At 36.4% G+C, this 19,117-nt stretch overlaps 1 protein-coding gene across 1 annotated transcript; it reads left to right on the forward strand.

Annotated features, from left to right (window-relative positions):
• The first annotated feature begins 322 nt into the window (after positions 1 to 322).
• On the forward strand, positions 323 to 7,367 carry LOC114323950 (synaptotagmin-3). Its single transcript, XM_028271656.2, has 12 exons — positions 323 to 713; positions 2,369 to 2,467; positions 2,690 to 2,740; positions 2,828 to 2,951; positions 3,130 to 3,248; positions 3,331 to 3,432; positions 3,547 to 3,621; positions 3,906 to 3,982; positions 4,114 to 4,363; positions 5,267 to 5,638; positions 6,624 to 6,752; positions 6,845 to 7,367. The coding sequence occupies exons 1-12, from the start codon at positions 603 to 605 to the stop codon at positions 6,971 to 6,973; spliced, it is 1,638 nt and encodes a 545-aa protein (XP_028127457.2). The 5' UTR covers positions 323 to 602; the 3' UTR covers positions 6,974 to 7,367.
• The last annotated feature ends 11,750 nt before the right edge of the window (positions 7,368 to 19,117 follow it).

Raw genomic sequence — 19,117 nt, forward strand, 5'->3', positions numbered from 1 at the left:
TAGTAATTTTAACATTATTAGAAAATCTACATTTGTCTCTCAACACATAACACGAATGCATTTATGCTTGACTCTTTATGTAATTCACACTAGAGTAGAAGATCTTTGGGTTAAAAATAAAAAATAAAAAATAAAAAAGGAGGAAAGACCAAACAATTTATAAGCTTATTATTTAAAATTTATTGATGTTTCACCAAAATTAAATTGTCTAGCAATTACATGAACCGGTCCAAGCCGGAAACAAGGGCAACAGGGTCATTTAATCCGAATTTTAATTTATTTTTTTAATATACAGTTCAGCGTTTATGTACAAGTTTTTATTTAGTATTTTTGAAGTAGAGAACAACGTGACTCTGTTTTTTGGCGGTTTCATCTGGGACTCTTTTTCGTTACGTTCCGTAGTAAATTTTCTTAGATTTTGTCGCCCTCACCTCGCTTCCCTGGAAAATTTTTCTCTTTTCTCTCGCTTCTATTCCCTTTCTCTGTCTCTACTCTACATTCATTGATTTTCCACCCTTTGAATTCACTTCGCTTCTCTTGATTTTCCCTCTTCTTCCCAGTCTAATCTCCTCTGTTTCTTGGAGTTTGGCTGGCTAGCACAAATGGGTTTTCTGAGCATCATCTTGGGAATTCTTGGCTTTGGGATTGGACTTCCGATTGGACTTTTGATTGGGTTTTACTTCTTCGTCTACTCCGAGCCCAAAGATGTTGAGGTAACGATGTGTAGATTTACATACATCAATTTAAGCTCATAGTTCTTGTCTGATCATCGCATGAGAAGAGATCCACAAGCATTTGATTGATGAAAAGATATAAGCTTATGGTTCTTGTTTATCATTGCATTTAGCTATAATCTATTGAAGCATTTGATCGATTAGTTCTCCTTCATGATCTGGGTATTGGTTCTAACGGTGACAGTCTTCGATTTTGGTTCTTTCATTGCTTACCATCCAATTCTTGTATCAGGTTATTTGTATTCTGTGAAAATGATTTTGGGATTTTTATTGTTTTGTGTTCATATATTATGTTGAAATTAGTATTTAATCGGATGCTTCTAGAAGAGATTTTCAGTCTTTTTGAACTTTCTGCTTTTATAGAGTCTGTCAAAGTTTGAAATAATGATTTTATTTTTCCTTGCATTTCATCCTTTTAACATTAATTAATGCTCTAGTTGATGAGGCAATGACTATTTGTTATCTATCCCTTTTGATTGTTTTTTTTTTTTTTTTTTTGGGTTAACCGGGGGGGGGGGGGGGGGGGGGGGGGGGGTGTTGGTGTTATGCACCCTCATCCCACACATACCGGGTAATTACTGGGTACAGGCCTTTGGTGGCCTCAAGGGAGTGGCCTAACTAGTCCCCATTCATGCGCCCCGTCCACACATACCAATCTGGCCCTGGGTGGTTTCAAGGGTATGAAAAGTTTCATGGGATTCGAACTCGTGATCTATGCTTCCAAGGCACTCATCACAAGTTAACTTGTTACCTGGTTAACCCCTTATGGTTTACTTTTTAATTGAATTATTGAAGCATTAATCTTATTTTAAATTTATTTTATCTTATCATTCTTCTACAAACTAATTTAACTCTTATATCATTTAGATACTGTTCCATAATTGTTAGACATTTATGATTTTGCTTCGACCAGTTCAATCTTGTATTTAAAATTGGTGATTGCTTTCACTTTGACAATATATTCAATTTTTCCAGTCAATATCACACGTCTGTTTTTTCTTCTTTCTTTTCTCTCTTCTTATTTTGCAAGGGTCCTCATAATTTTGTAATTGTCATTTGTTGACTGATTTTATTTTTTGGCTTTATTTGGGGAGGAAAAGTATCTCTGTAGAAACTTCCTATTTTATGTTCCATTTTCCATTGAGGATAAATTTATCCTTTATAGAACAAATTTATCGCAGAAATTGTAGCGGTTACCACAATTGATTGAAGACCTTAGAACGATATTCAATACCTTAGAATGATATTTTCCTATCTAATGTATAATCAATCCTCTACATATAATGAAATTAGTGCTTCGGTGTCAAATGTACACTCTGAACTTGTAGAGTAAGATCAATGCATTTCAAATTCTATTTACGATGCGATGAATGGTTCATCAGTTGTCTTATCCTTACTCATACTTTTTTTTTTTTTTTTGAATTTTAAATTATGATCATTCTCACATTTCCTCGCTTCAGAGTCTTAATTAAAAAAATGTATTCCTGATAATGCACCAAAAGAAAAAAGAAAAGCCTTTGAAAATAACTTTCTTAAATGTGTGCCTTGTATCTTGTAATCTTGAATTATGCAATATTGGAGCTGAATTTTTTTTTTTTTTTTTTTGGGGGGGGGATTGAATTAACCAATTACAGGATCCAGTTATTAGGCCTCTTCATGAGCTGGATACAACTGGTTTGCAAGACATTCTCCCTGAGATTCCATGTTGGGTGAAGAGTCCGGATTATGATCGAGTATGCTTTACCTTTCCAGCTTTCATATAAATTGTTCTATTTCTGTATCCATAAGAACTTCATTTAATCAGGATAAGAAAAGGAGAACTATCCCGGGGAGGGGATAGTATGTTCTTAACATCATGCCTTAAGGGCTTTTATCCTTTGGACAATTACACTCGAGAGCCATGCATTTGCTTAAAAATTGCCTTACTTTATGGGATTTTTTGATTGAGTGTGCAGGTAGACTGGTTAAACAAGTTTCTTTTGGATATGTGGCCTTACCTTGACAAGGTGATTTTGAGGCTTAAAAACTGAAATTTGAACATAAATTTCAATTTATTATTAAAGATATTAAGCTTAATTTTGTGCAATGTGCAGGCAATTTGTGGTCAGATAAGAACCATTGCACAACCAATATTTGCAGAGTATGTTGGGAAGTATCAAATAGAATCAATTGAGTTTGAGAATCTAAGCCTTGGAACTCTTCCTCCTACATTTCAGGGTCAGTTTTCTCCACATTTATTTTAATATATTGTTTCTGCACTTTGTGGTCCAAAAGTCTTATGAAACTGTACTTTGTCCAGCATTGCTTCATTCCTTGCTCTGACTAAGGGATCGAACATCAGACATTGACCTTGATTTAGATTGATTCAATTTTTCATTGTTTTACGACTTGGCAGGTCTTAAAATCTACGAGACTAATGAGAAAGAACTAGTCATGGAACCGGCTATTAAATGGGCTGCCAATCCAAACGTAATTGTGGTGGTAAAATTGTTGTCTGTGAGGATCACAGTTCAGGTCAGAAGAGCCCTAATGCTTGTTTTTAGTTCCTATAAAGAGGATTTGTTTCTCCAGGAGGATTGATTATACTTCTTATCAGTTAGTGGATCTACAAATATTTGCTGCACCACGGATAACTTTGAAACCTCTCGTGCCTAGTTTTCCATGTTTTGCAAACATTGTGGTATCTTTGATGGAGAAGGTAAGCAGAAAATTTGAGTGCCAATCTCGCATTAATGGACATATATTTGTTTGCCCAGTTATTTTTATTTTTATTTTATTTTATTGTTTATGAATCATTATTTGTTACATGTAGCCACACGTGGATTTTGGAATGAAAGTACTGGGAGGGGATATTATGTCCATACCTGGCCTTTACCGATTTGTTCAGGTGCTGCATTGCTGATTCCTTCATGGGTAGGCACTGGGGTTTTATTTTACTGTCCAAAATTTGGGATATATGGGGAACGATATTGGTTTTCTTTAGGCTGTGTTCGGATCTTAGATTTGTGGAGGGAAAAGAAAGGTGAAGGGAAAAGTGAATGAAATAGTCCTTCCCTTTTGTTTTCCCTCCACAAATCCAAGATTCAAACATAGCATTAGGAGTTTGGTTGTTGTGATTTTTCAAGCATTGTGTTATTATTATATCTACGGATTTTTCTATGTTTCTTACAGGAGACTATTAAAAAACAAGTTGCAAACCTTTACCTCTGGCCTCAAACCCTTGAAATACCGATCCTCGATGGTTCAGCGTAAGTTTATTCCAAGATAATACAACCTCCTATGATATTTTTAACTTTCTTAGATATTTTTAAGTTTATATAATCTTATTTTATGTTTTATTTTTGTGATACATCTAAAACTGAGTGTTCTCTTTTGATAGAACGGCAACAAAGAGGCCTGTAGGACTACTAAATGTGAAAGTTGTACGAGCACTCAAACTTTTGAAGATGGACTTATTAGGTTTATCGGATCCTTACGTTAAGCTCAGCCTGAGTGGAGAGAGGCTGCCAGCAAAGAAAACATCCATCAAGAAGAAGAACTTGAATCCCGAGTGGAACGAGGAATTTAAGCTTATTGTCAAGGACCCCGAGTCTCAAGTTCTTAACATAAATGTCTTTGATTGGGATCAGGTTCGTCTCTTAACCCTCTCCAAAAAATCATGGCTTTAAACTAACAGTTCTTGAATTTTAATTTTTTATGGAATTGAGAACGAACTAATATAGTTCAGTGAAAAAGGCTCTATTTGAAGAAGATTGACTTCTAATAGGCACTGGACTACTAAATAACAATTTATTTACTTGGTGATCATGAAACTGGCTTATTATGATTGTTTTTCTTCTTTTTTCTTTTCAAAGGCTGGTGGGGACTAGAATCAGTAAGAGTTCGAAAGACCAAACCATCCAATGTAAAGATGGTTTCCGGTTATAGTTATTCAGTTACAGGAGCAACCCCATAGGCTTTCTCTTTCATGCCTCTAAAATTGCCAGATTCCCCATTGGTTCCTCTCTTGTAGTGGTTTGGGCTGTGCGTAAGTCTGTGTGGCTGATCATTCCCTCGTACCCTTTTTTATGTGGAAAACACCCGCATCAATAGTTATATACTGTAAAATAATTATGTATTGTAAATATAGCCCTTCATAGAGCAAAATGGCCAAAAATGACTCATATAGCCAACCCCACTTATTGGGACACAAGGCTTAGTTTGGTTTAGTAAATATGCAGTTACAAATAATCCAACCAAACTAATGGCAATTAAACCTAGCATGATTTTGAATAGAGAGACTTTAATCATTTTGTTTTGTTTGAAAGGGCAGGAGAGGTTTTTTTATGAACTTACATTCATCAGTGTGGTGTTTCACATTTGATATATTCACAGAGGACCCTTCTTCAACATATATGAATCACTAAAGTGTCTTTGTCTTAAAGCATACAACTTATTAACAAGATTTTATGCTGCATTTTCAAGCATGGTAAGAATTCACACCTGTAAAATGATATCACTTTTAATCGTTTTTAATGTTTTTTTTTTCACAGGTAGGTGGACATGACAAGTTAGGAATGCAAATAATTCCTCTGAAACTGCTAACACCCAATGAGACAAAGGAATTTGTACTTGATCTGCTTAAGCACACTGGTATCAGTGATCCCCATGACAAGAAGCATAGAGGGCAAATTGTGTTGGAACTGACATATGACCCTTTTAAAGAAGGTGACGAGTTTAGTGGACCCCTGGATGGAGGATATGGGAGGATGGAAAGTGGAATTCATAGGGCATCAGAGAATGACAGCCCCGGTGGAGCAGGTTTACTTTTGGTTACGGTCTGTGGAGCTGAGGACGTAGAGGGTGAGCGTCACAACAACCCGTATGCTTTGGTCCTTTTTAGAGGAGAAAGAAGAAAATCAAAAGTGAGTTTTTCTTTTGAAAAAATTCCTTCCTTAACTGTATGTGTTGTTAGACCAGTTTTGCATAGACATGGACACTCAGACAAATAAATCACTTTTCAACCTGTTTTCTTGAGCCTCATGGAATGAAAGACAGGATTAGCTGATATAATTAAGAGCAGCGTGTATTACACATTCATGGGCTGGTGGCATTTGAAATTATGTAGCATAGTTATGTATGAAGTTACTTCTTTATGCTTATCGAATCTTTTAAATTGGTTTAAATAGAACTAGGGAAATAAGTTATTGTGATTATTTTATTATCGTTAACTCCAAAACCTTTTGGAAAGCCTAAACTTAGACTCAAACAAATTTTGCTGACTATCTTGTCCTCTCAGCAGGAGCGTAGTGCATTGGCTCGTCCCTTTTTATTCGCGCGCACGCACACACACACACACAAAAAAAAAAAAAAGCACTAGAGAAAAACAAGCCCAGAATACAATATTAATTGCATATGAGAGAATCCAAATTTGTAAACTAATATTGTAATTCAGCTTGGTGGATTATTTGTACCTGTTTTGATGCAATTTCGAAGTATCATCTTTATCATTTCTCTTTCTATTCTTTTTTGTTCTTCTTTTCTACTATTAATTGTTGTTATAGTATACTTTAGTCCTTCAGGCTGTGTTTGGATCAATGATTTGAGGTAGGATTTATGGAGGCAAAAGAAAAGGGTAGGGAAAAGTGAAAACATTAGCTTCTATTTTTTTTACTTTTCCCAGTCTTTTTCCTTTCACTTCTCAAATCACTTCTCAAATCCTTGATCCAAGCACAGGCTTAGAGAACCTTAACTATAATTCTTAAGCTCATGCATTATTTGTGTCATAGTTCAACCTAAGAAGTTTCTAAACTCTTAATTAAGAGATGTATCTGTACTTTTTGTTGCTCTTTTCCAAACTACAATCAGACAAAAGTAACAATCATGAAGTATTCTCTCTGGTGATTTCAGGTTATCAAGAAAACTCGTGACCCGCTATGGAATGAAGAATTCCAGTTTATGCTTGAAGAGCCTCCTGTAAGTGATAGGATCCATATCGAGGTCTTGAGCAAGCGGTCACGCATCAGTTTCAGATCAAAGGTTTGTAATGATCACCCTACTTTTGGTGCCCAATTTTCCACCACATTTCGTGGAGTTTAAAATTATATAAGTCTACTATTTGCACTTTGTAGGAGTCTTTGGGATATACAGATATTAATCTCGCTGATGTAGTGCACAACGGTCATATCAACCAGAAATACCATTTGATAGATTCAAAGCATGGAGTGATACACGTTGAGCTCGGGTGGAAGACAGTATGAGGATATGGACATATACATGTTTGTGATATGGTATATAAATATTTTCTGAACGAGGTCTTTGGTCTTAAAAAACTCACAAGATTGTTACAGACAAGGAAATAGAGTTGAGGAGTGAGAAGGAAAAGAAATCTGAAATTCTGCATCATTTGTAGTATTTCAGTACAGGGCAAGTATAAGAAATGATGCATAGTTTTGGAGTTATGAGAGTTGTTCATGATGTTCAAATGTCACAAGTTCTATTTGTACACATTTTTTTCTTTTAGTTTGCTGTCAACTTCTGCAATCTTTAAACCTCTGCAATCTCAATTTTTGTATTACTTCTGTTACTAGGGTAGACAATACATAAATTTGTTGGTATAACCGTTAAAGGTGGCTGAGAATTCTGTTCTAAAAATGTTGCGTCTCCTTGCCCCAATAAGTTGTGCTTTATTTTATTCACTGGAACGAGATGGAATGAAATAGAATGATCATTCCTTAAGCTCTCCTATAGAATGATCATTCTCTTACTTCTATAGAATGATTATTCTCTTACAATGGTGAATGGTGATTTCTTTTGCAATATATTTCCAATTATTTTTTAGTTAACTAAGCATGAAAATGAACATTTTTGATAGAATGATAATTTCATTCTATTTCATTCCAACAAACCAAACATTCTGTCTGTGTTGCACCATCCAACCTTTTGGGGGCTGTTCTTTGATAGTCATCATAGTCCTTTTCAATTTTGTATGTATTGTTGTCTTGTTTATATTCAATAAGTCCATGAACACATAATCAATTACATAAAACATAGATGAAATAATCTGAGTCAAATTATTTTTTTTATGAAAGGTCCTTATCATTTGATATGAATGACTAACATTATTTCATGTGATTGATTCTATATGATTGATTTATATTTGGTTGATAGCCTTGCAACAATCTAAATAATCCTTGGCAATTTTCTTTCTTTTTAGTTTTATTTGATGATTAAATTTAGTCTATATATAAAGAATTAAACCTTAAAAAGTTCTAAAAAAAGGTAAATTGCAAACATACTCCTTAAAATTTTCTTAAAATATGAATTGTCTCCTATGATTTGAAAAATTACGAATACTTTATTATTAAAATTTTTTATTTAACAGAATTAACTAAAAAAAATAAAATTCTTAACTGTTCTCCTACACAATAATAAAATTACTTAAATTATAAATTAAAATAAATTTCTGACATCATTAAAATGTTAATTGATTTGATGATTTATTAATAAAATATGTCTTTTGTTACGAAATTAAAAATTTTAAGGAATGAGATGTAGTTTTCAAAATTACAAAGGGCAATTAATATTTTAAGCAAATCATAAGAGATTTATTTGTAATTTATCAAAAAAAATAAAAATAAAGATACTTCTAGTAAGTCTTATAGGTTCACATATATTTTTAATATATATATATATATATATGTATGTATATGTATATATATATATATATATATATTGATATTTAATTCTGAACTAAATAAAAATTCATTTGGACAAAAAGAAAACGAAACATTGCTAATATGGACATTCAATTTTGTTTGGGCCCAATGTATGGAGCCTATTAGGTCAAACCCATGGCGATCTCATATGGGATTATTATGAAAACACAAGGTTCTACTCCAAACCTATGTAGATAATTGGTTTGACCTCCAAAGATCAGATATTAGGATTAGATTCTAAAATGACCAAAAATGTAATTCTTTCAGAATTTTTATATTGTATTTTTTTATATCAAAATGTGTCAGTAATAATTTTAATATTAAGAAACATCTTAATGGATTTTTTATTTTAAATTGATAAGTTCAGATTTCTCTTAACCCCTCTCTCTCTCTTCATTTTAATAGAGTAAGGAAGAATTTATATGCAGATTGATGTAACATCTTGTGGTGCTTCATTTGCAATGAAAATATCTACTATTATCTTTATAATTTTGAATTTGGATCCTTTGTAATGCATTGTCTATGTTAACATATCATATAAAATACTATAGTTGTAGCTGTAAAGAGACCCACTTCTGTAAAGAGCACCACTACCACACACTACCTTCAGCTGTAAAGAGAGCTAACCAGCTGTAAAGAGAGCCAACCCATGTGCTAACCCATGTGCATTGTCTCCCTCTCCTCTCTATAAAAAGAGAGAATTCATTCTCTTGTAAAAAATATACAGATATACAATAACAGATAGTAACTTCACATTTCATTCCAGTCTCTCTCTTTTCTCTCTCTCATTACCAATTTAACATGGTATCAGAGCCCAGTAATACATTTCTGGCATTCTTCAATTTTGGTGCTTAGTCCCGTACATAGTGGACTACATCAAACAGCTCGGAATCTCCTTACGGTTCCAACGGCACCAAGATCATCCCCAGAAAAGCTTTCACGCGCTCTCACGCGCCGATTATTTGCTCGGCGCGTCTCTGCTTTCGTTGCCACTCTCACACGCGCTGCCACGCGCCTTCCACCCTGCCCTGTCGTGCGCCGGGCCTGCTACCGTGCACCCGCGTGCGCCGTTCGTCTACCGTGAGCCGCGCGTGCGCCGTTCAGCTATTGTGCACCCGCGTGCACCATTCTGCTACCTTACGCCGGCAGCCTCCTCTGCTACCGTGCGCCGCACGCCTTCCCTGCTAACGTGCGCCGCTGACATCATTTTCCATCCTGCTGACATCATCTCTACCCAGCCCACCTTTCCTAGCTATTTTCGACCTTCCGGACTCACTGGTACACTCTGTTTTACCTAATTTTACTCCTACAGGTCTCCCCCTCTCTATTTAGCCCTACTCCGCTATTATTATGGATCGTTCTGATGCCTCCCATCCCATTTCTGTTATTTTGGATGGTTCCAACTATGTTCTATGGGCCCAAGCCATGTCTTCCTTCCTTAAAGGAAAGAAACTCTGGCGAATTATCACCGGGGACATGACCCCACCGGTCAAAGACACTGCTGAAACCACTGTTTCTCCTGCTACTTCTACATATGAAGATCGCCTTGAGGACTGGGACAGTAAGAATTACCAGATCATTACCTGGTTTCGAAATACTTCTGTTACCTCTATCAGTCTTCAGTTTGGTCGCTTTCAGCTTGACTCTGTCACTACCCCTGCAAAAGACATCTGGGATTTTTTGAAAGACCGATACCAGACTACTGGTCTTGCTCATCAATATCAACTTCAGAGCCAACTTCATCGGATGCGCCAAGAATCTAGTCAGTCCATCAATGACTTCCTTTCTCAAATGTACTCCGTTTGGGACCAGCTTGCTCTTTCCGAACCAACTTGGCCTCACCCAGAAGATGCTGTTTTATTTACTGCTTATCGTAATCAGCAACGGTTGGTACACTTTCTCATGGCTCTCACTTCATCTTTTGAGCCCGTACGTGCCTCTCTTCTTCATCGCCATCCCTTGCCCACTCTGGAACAAGCTATTTCTGAGTTGCTATCCGAAGAGACTCGTCTTGGTACTCTCCAAACTCATCATGTGGACTCTGTTCTTGCCACTCCCCCGTACCGGCCATCCTTCACCCAGCAGACCACTGTCTGCCTCTACTGTCAGAATCGGGGCCTTCCTTCCACACATCTCCTGGTCAATTGCCCGGTCAGAACCTGCCGATATTGCAACAAACTTAGTCCTGGTCATCTGCAACAGGATTGTTTTCGCCATCCATCCCGCTCATCCTCCAACAGCCACTCTTCTCGCGGTGGTTCTTCTCGGGGGAGCTTTCATCGTTCCAGGAATCAATCTCATTCTGGGAATCCGTCTCCTCACACCGCCACTGCTGCTGCTGTCGCTGAGGGTTTTTCTGAGTCTCCGGCTCCGTCTACCCCTCTCTTTTCTCCAACAGATGTCGAGGCCATGTTCAAACACCTTCTCTCCCCTTCTGGTACACCTCCTCCTACTGCTTTGTCTGTAATTCCAGGTAACTCTTCTTGGTATTTTGATTCTGCCTGTTGTAATCATATGACCTCCAGTTCAACTATATTTTCTTCCATCTCTTCTTCTCCTCATATTCCCTCAATTCAAACTGCTGATGGTTCTCTCATGACTGTCCGTCATCTTGGTACTGTCTCCACCTCTTCCTTAACTTTACCTCAAGTTTATCATATCCCTGCTCTCACTTTAAACCTTATCTCTATTGGTCAATTATGTGAACTTGGTCTAACTGTCACCTTTTCTGCTACTCATTGTTTGGTGCAGGACCCTCAGACGAGGCAGACTATTGGGATCGGCCGTAAGCACGGACGTCTCTATGAGCTCATTCACCTTCATGTTCCTGCCTCTCCTCAGATCGCTGCTCCTGCCTCTGCTTCCTCATTATCTCCTTTTTATCTTTGGCATTGTCGCTTAGGACATATTTCTAGTACTCGCTTACAGTCTTTGGTTTCTAGTGGACAATTGGGTCATGTACTTCCAGATACTTTCGATTGTATACCCTGTCAACTTGCCAAACAACCTGCTTTATCATTCAATAAAAGTACTTCTGTTTCTTGTGCACCTTTTGATCTTATACATTCGGATATTTGGGGCCCTTCCCCTACCACTACTATGGGGGGATCTCGTTATTTTGTTGTTTTCATTGATGATTTTTCACGGTTTACTTGGATTTTTCTCATGAAAACTCGGTCTGACCTCAAAACCATTTATTATCGATTTGCCCAAATGATCCGCACTCAATTTTCTAAAACCATCAAACTTTTTCGCTCCGACAATGCTATGGAATATCGGGATTCCGATTTCCTTTCTTTTCTTCAGAGTCATGGTACACTGCCTCATCGTTCCTGTGCTGGCACGTCCCAGCAAAATGGTCGTGCTGAACGGAAACATAGGCATATTCTTGACACTACTCGCGCTCTCCTTCTCTCTTCTTCATGCCCTGAAAACTTTTGGGGGGAAGCTGCCCTCACTGCTGTCTACACTATCAATTGTGCTCCTTCCCCTGTCATCCATAATCACACTCCCTTTGAACGTCTACATGGCACCCCCCCTCCCTATGCAAATCTTCGGGTTTTTGGCTCTGCCTGCTTTGTTCTCCTTCAACCCCATGAACGCACCAAGCTTGAACCACGTTCCCGTCTTTGTTGCTTTCTTGGGTATGGAATTGAACATAAAGGTTTTCGCTGTTGGGACCCTCTCTCTAAACGTCTTCGTCTCTCCCGCCATGTCATTTTTTGGGAGCACCAAATGTTTTCCTCTCTATCCTCCTTTCACTTACCTGCACTTTCCACTAATGTACTGTTTACTAATCCTTCCATCGATCTCTTCTCTGATGACTTTGATACAGGTCCCTCCGTCATTGAGACGCCTTTGCTCACTCCTGCTCCCGACCAGACTGCTCTCCCTGAAGGTCCACCTCTTCCTGCACCATCTTCTTCTCCACCGGTTCTTCCCCCCACCGATCCTCCTCCGGGTCGACCACGCCGGGTAACTCAACCTCCTATTCACCTTCGTGATTATATTGTTGGGTCTGCTGCCTTTTCTACTTATGAACCTACCTCCTATCGTGAGGCTTGTACTAATCCTCTTTGGCAGCAAGCTATGACTGATGAACTTCAGGCTTTGGACAAAACTCATACTTGGGATCTTGTTGACCTTCCTCCTGGCAAAACTGCGATTGGCTGCAAATGGGTTTACAAAATCAAGACTCATTCTGATGGCTCTATTGAACGCTACAAAGCTCGTCTTGTTGCCAAGGGTTTCAACCAGGAATATGGGATTGATTATGAGGAAACCTTCTCCCCTGTTGCTCGGCTTACCTCTGTTCGCAGTTTACTGGCTGTTGTTGCTGCTCGCCACTGGGACCTTTTTCAGATGGATGTCAAAAATGCCTTCCTCAATGGTAATCTTCTTGAGGAGGTCTACATGCAACCTCCACCTGGGTCTACTTTTCCCCCTCATAAGGTTTGCAAACTACAGCGTGCCCTCTATGGCCTCAAGCAAGCACCCCGCGCCTGGTTTGCCAAGTTCAGTTCTACCATTCATGACTTCGGGTTCACCTCTAGCTCCTATGACTCTGCTCTTTTTATACGGACTACTCCTCATGGTACCACTCTTCTCCTTCTGTATGTGGATGATATGATTATCACTGGTAATGATGCCGCTGGTATTCTCCACCTCAAACGGTTTCTCCACCATCAGTTTGAGATGAAGGACCTTGGTACTCTCAACTACTTTTTAGGCCTTGAGGTTTCTCATGATTCTACCGGCTCTTATTTATCTCAGGCCAAATATGCATCCGATCTTCTGGCTCGTGCTGGTCTTACTGATTGCAAAACTACATCTACTCCAGTTGATCCTCAGATTCGCCTCACTCCTCTCGATGGGGCTCTCCTCCCTGATGCTACTCTTTATCGTCAGCTCGTCGGCAGTCTTGTCTATCTCACAGTGACTCGTCCTGACATTGCCTATGCTGTTCACATTGTTAGTCAGTACATGTCGACTCCTCGCACTCCCCACTATACTGCTCTACTCCACATCCTTCGATACATCAAAGGCACCCTGTTCCATGGCCTTCACTACTCTGCTTCCTCATCCCTTGAACTGCGTGCCTTCTCTGATGCTGATTGGGCTGGGGATCCTACGGATCGACGCTCCACCACGGGATTTTGTTTCTTCTTAGGGGATTCTCTTCTTACTTGGCGTAGCAAAAAACAATCCCTCACTGCCCGTTCCAGCACCGAAGCTGAATACCGAGCCCTTGCTGATACTACTCAAGAACTTCTCTGGCTTCGCTGGCTCCTCACTGATATGGGTGTTTCCTCTTCTGGCGCTACCCCTCTTTATTGTGACAATCAGAGTGCCATTCAGATTGCTCACAATGATGTTTTTCATGATCGCACCAAGCATATTGAGATTGATTGCCATTTCATTCGACAGCATGTTACACGTGGTACTGTTCATCTTCTCCCCATTACTTCTGCCGATCAACCTGCTGATATCTTCACCAAGGCTCATCCTCCTGGGCGCTTCCGTGATCTTGTTTCCAAACTCAACTTGGTCGATGCCTACCCTCCTTGAGTTTGCGGGGGGCTGTTAACATATCATATAAAATACTATAGTTGTAGCTGTAAAGAGACCCACTTCTGTAAAGAGCACCACTACCACACTACCTTCAGCTGTAAAGAGAGCTAACCAGCTGTAAAGAGAGCCAACCCATGTGCTAACCCATGTGCATTGTCTCCCTCTCCTCTCTATAAAAAGAGAGAATTCATTCTCTTGTAAAAAATATACAGATATACAATAACAGATAGTAACTTCACATTTCATTCCAGTCTCTCTCTTTTCTCTCTCTCATTACCAATTTAACAGTCTATAATGTCTCAAAACGACATTATTTTGAAGCAAAACTTAAATAAATAAATTAATAATGTAACATAACTACAAAATAATATCATTTTAGTTACAAGATGCACTATAAACAATGCACTATAGATGATTCATATTTCGTAATTTTTTGTCTTATTATATACCTAAAATTGAATTATGTAGTCTAAATTTACTTCATAAGTATACTTATTATCATATTAAATTTAAATCTATATCTCACACTTATGGTCAAGTTAAAGTTCTGATACACTCTCTTATTTAATTATTATTTTTTTTTTCATGGTACTCGTAAACTATTTTGCATAGAGAAACTACACACCCAATATATATATATATATATATATATACATATTTACGTACACAGATATGAGTGAGTGTGCATAGCAATAGGATAGAGGGGACATGATGTTTGATGCATGGAGCCCATTGCATGGATTAGGTTTAGGTTTGACTTGCTGAGATGATCAACACAGACATGCATGTAACATCATGATTGAGGAAAGCTACTGATAAATACCACTTGATTTTGTTTTACTGTGATTGGATATGCATGGCTTGGATGAGGTCTTTCAAAGATATTTCCAAGGGATTATCATTCATGGCTTACAATGATCTTTCTTTTACACCATCTCTTGTGCATTACCAACCCCCCCACCTCCCAAAAACACGTATATGAATATCACAAGGGTAAATTACACTGGCACCCTTAAGATTTTATTTAATATAGATTTTCTCCTATATTTGAAAAATTACACTTACTTCTTATTAGATTAAAGTGATATATTTGTCTCTTATTCTTTACATATAAAATAATACAATAATACAGATATTTTATTCATGTTATTTCGAGGGAAATAACAATTATCTTTTTTTGGTTTAACTCACACGGAAAATTGAGCTTTTTTTAAAATTTTTTTAATTTTTTGTGTCTTTTTTTATTTTTATTGAATTTTTTAATATTTTAAGCATTTTTTTTTTAAGATACACATAATCTAGATATACTTAAGAAGTATAATATTTTGTCATATAATGGTGGAAATAAAAATGAAAAATTATTTTCATATATAAAAATTTATAAAAAAAATATCATAAAAATGTTGTGATAGTGATATTTTTGTAAATATAAATTATGTTTATAGGTGTTTTATTTTAAAGTGAAAGGTCACTATTAAGTTATATTATTGTCTTTAAAAATTCTATATAAAATTTATATTTGTATATCATTACTCAATAAGAATATGTTCAGGTAAAATTTAATAATGAAAAGTTGTAGAATGAAGTTATGATGATAGGAAAAGAAATTGAAAGAAAAAATGCAAGATGGTTATTTAAAAAAAATTAGGGCATGCAATCAGCGATCCAGGGGCTAATTTGTAATGAGATTACAAATCTCAAAGAGAAAAATATAATTTTCAAATGTAAGGAGAAGATTTGTATTAAATAAAAGCCTCAGGTTGTGTCTGTGTAATTTACCCATATCATAATTATTCTATCAAAACTATTTTAAACTAATATTCCATGCTCAACTCAAGAATACTATAATGATATTAAGATGAAAAATGCTTGGGACCTCTAATTAGAGGTACCACTAGTGATGTGGTAGTGGGTCCCACCCACTGCCACATCAGTGCTGTGTCTTTGTTTTTGTTTTTTTTTTTTTTTTTTGCCTTTTCCACCTCATTAGAGGTGTGTTTAGAGCCTCTAAATTAGAGGTCTCTAGCATTGTTGTATTAAGATTAGGTGTTTTGAGAAATTGATAAAAAAAATTGATTTTTGATTTTTTATCAAGTTTTTTAGCATTTTTTGAAAGTGATTTGAGAAGTTAGCAAAAGTTACTTTTTGACTTTTGGGTTTAAACTAATATTCCATGCTCAACTCAAGAATACTATAATGATATTAATGTTTTGAGAAGTTAGAGCATCTCCAACGGTGACTCAAATTTTTCACCAAATTTGAGTAAAAAATGACTCATTTCACCAAATTTGATACCACTCACTCCAACGGTTCACCTTTCACCAAATCTATCCCGGGACAACCGGGTGGTCGACCGGCCGGTTGACCGGTTAGGCAAAATTTTTTTTTTTTTTTTCGCGAATTTTCTGAACTTTTTTTTGAACTTTCTGAACTTTTTTCGGGACGACCGGGTGGTCGACCGGCCGGTTGACCGGTTAGGCAAAATTTTTTATTTTTTTTTTTTTAACGGTTTGAACTTTTTTTCCTGAACTGTTTGAATCTTTTACTGGTTGGTCAACCGGCCGGGCAACCGGCTGGTTGACCGGTGTACCTCTTTCAACGGTCAGTAACAGTGATTTGGTAAAATCTGTGTCTCGTTCTCAGTTTGATGCTTTTTTTGCTGAAATCTCATTTTGATATCAATCTGGTGCAACGGTTGGAGCATAAAAAAGTGTCTTTTTCATCAAAATTTGAATCTGATACCAACTTTGATTCACCGTTGGAGATGATCTTAGTAAAAAATTGATTTTAAATTTTTTACCAAATTTTTTAGCATTTTTTTGAAAGTGATTTGAGAAGTTAGCAAAAGTTACTTTTTGACTTTTGAGTTTAATATTTTTTTATGATATCACATCACATTAAAATAACCAAAATATTCTTACCCAACTTAAGGAATTTACTTTTTCACCAATGCATGTGTGTTTGAACATAGAAGGTAGTTACGTAATTTCATAGGCCTGCGTTTTTCTCACCTCCCAAATGGTTTTCTTGCATTTAGGCCAAGTTTGGGAAGACTAAAAAAGTGTACTTTTTGTCTTTTTGGACTAAAAAATTGAGGTTAAAAAAATGGATGTTTGGGTTAACTTTTTGACTTTTTATTGAAAAATGTGTAATAAAAAATTGTAAAAATTGATTTGTAGGGAAAAATTTGAATTGGGAGTTGTGCAGCCGTAATTATTGACTTTTGGTGAATAGTGTTAACCTTTTAACTTTTTGAGTAACTTTTTAACTTTTTGACTTTTTTGGAAGTACCCAAACTTGACCTTATTGTTGCCGTGACTTTTTTTGTCATGAACTAAAACCCAACTTTTTACTCCTCTTCCCAAATGGCCACTAAGGCCTCGTTTGGGGAGTGGCTATTTTAGCCAAAAAGTTAAAAAGCCAACTAAAACTAGTCACATCACCTCACTATTTTTCTGCACATTTTTTCGTAAAAAGTCAAAAAGTTACTAAAATAGCCTGTTCCCAAACGAGGCCTAAATAGGTTGGTGTTCCCTCAAATTTGCATTATGTGACACTTCAGACATCTGTCATGTTTCAATTATATTAATTCTGTACTTATAAAATTATTAAAAATATAAAATTAAATATGTTTTTATTTGTTTTAAAAATATCCGTGCCTGATGTCTAGCGTAGGACTAGAGGTGGTAATGTTAGGCGCACGGGTCATAATTGGGCAATACAATTAAACCTGCTTAGTTATGCGGGTTAAACGGGTTGGTGTGGGCTGTCTATTGAACCCACAGAGCCGAAGACTCGAACGTTGTCAAGTTGCAAAAATGATGGTAGAACAAATCACTCCACCAACTGTTGCTCGTAATCCATTTTTTTTTTTGTATTTTTTTATATTTATAATAATATTTCGATAATACCCTGTGCAATGTTAAACTACTGCAAAGTAGAAAAGAATATTTTAATATATTTAATCCTTTTGTAATAAACTCCAAACAGCACTGCTGGAACTTCCAGTGAGGGTGACCCCAGCACCCCCACCTTCACATGGGGCACAGCAAGTGGGAGACAAAGAAAAAAGAAAAATATGGACCAATCAAAAAACAGTAAAAGTGGTAGGGTCACCCCCACTTGATCAAACTCCAAAAACATGTCTAGTTTGGTTTCAAAAAAATTTCAGAATTTTTTTTTCTAAGAAACTAAAAGATTATTAAATTAAAGCAAATGTATTTATTATTTTTATAAAATTTTATTTTTTTGGTTGACGTAAATAATTTTTTTGAACAACAATGATTCATCCCACTAAAAACATCACCGCTAATAGCACTAATGCATTAAAAAAGTAAAAAAAATAAAAAATAAATACAACTCCAAGACCAAAACATCACATCATTAATGGCGGGACCCACTGCCACCTAATTAGTGGGAGCACTAATTAGTGCTCCCAAGCATTTTTCTTTTTTGAAAAATATAAAAAAAGTAATAACATTAAAAATTAACATTAATCTGTATTTTAAGTAAACTTCACCACCAACACTAACTCCTCCCCCACTATTGCACTCCACCACCACTACTTTGCCACCACCACCACCTCCGCTCCGTCACCGCCATCGTCGTCATAAAAATTTTAAAAATAAAACATAAAAAATAAGTCTATTTATCAACCAAATTTGTTTAAGTCTATTTATCAAATGGACGGATTTAGGTTGTGTTGTTTTAAATAATAACCCGTTTTGACCCGCTTAAATCCGTACGTTTGCCATATCTGTGTAAGACCAAAATAACCATACATTGCATAATTCAGGTATTAAATTGATATAAATTAAATATAAAAATCCAATGAGGTAAAATTCCTATTTTAAAAAATACATTAATATATTTAGGAGTCTTTCGAGAAACTGGTAAAAAGTCTGCTTCTAACTTTTTACTCATTTTAGATCACATCACTTCTCACATAGCTTATTCATAAAAAGACAAAATAAGTTTAAAAAGTTAAAAAATTAACTTTTTACCAATTTTTCAAAATGTCTTTTAGTACTTAGGAGTGGTTTTAGATGATCTAAATAAGTGTATTTTTTGAATTTTTATGAAATATGTGTTGAATTTTAAGTGATGTGATAAGAA

Source organism: Camellia sinensis, chromosome 8, assembly GCF_055761805.1.
Source record: "Camellia sinensis isolate YWXY chromosome 8, ASM5576180v1, whole genome shotgun sequence".
In the NCBI taxonomy this organism is placed as follows: Eukaryota; Viridiplantae; Streptophyta; class Magnoliopsida; order Ericales; family Theaceae; genus Camellia; species Camellia sinensis.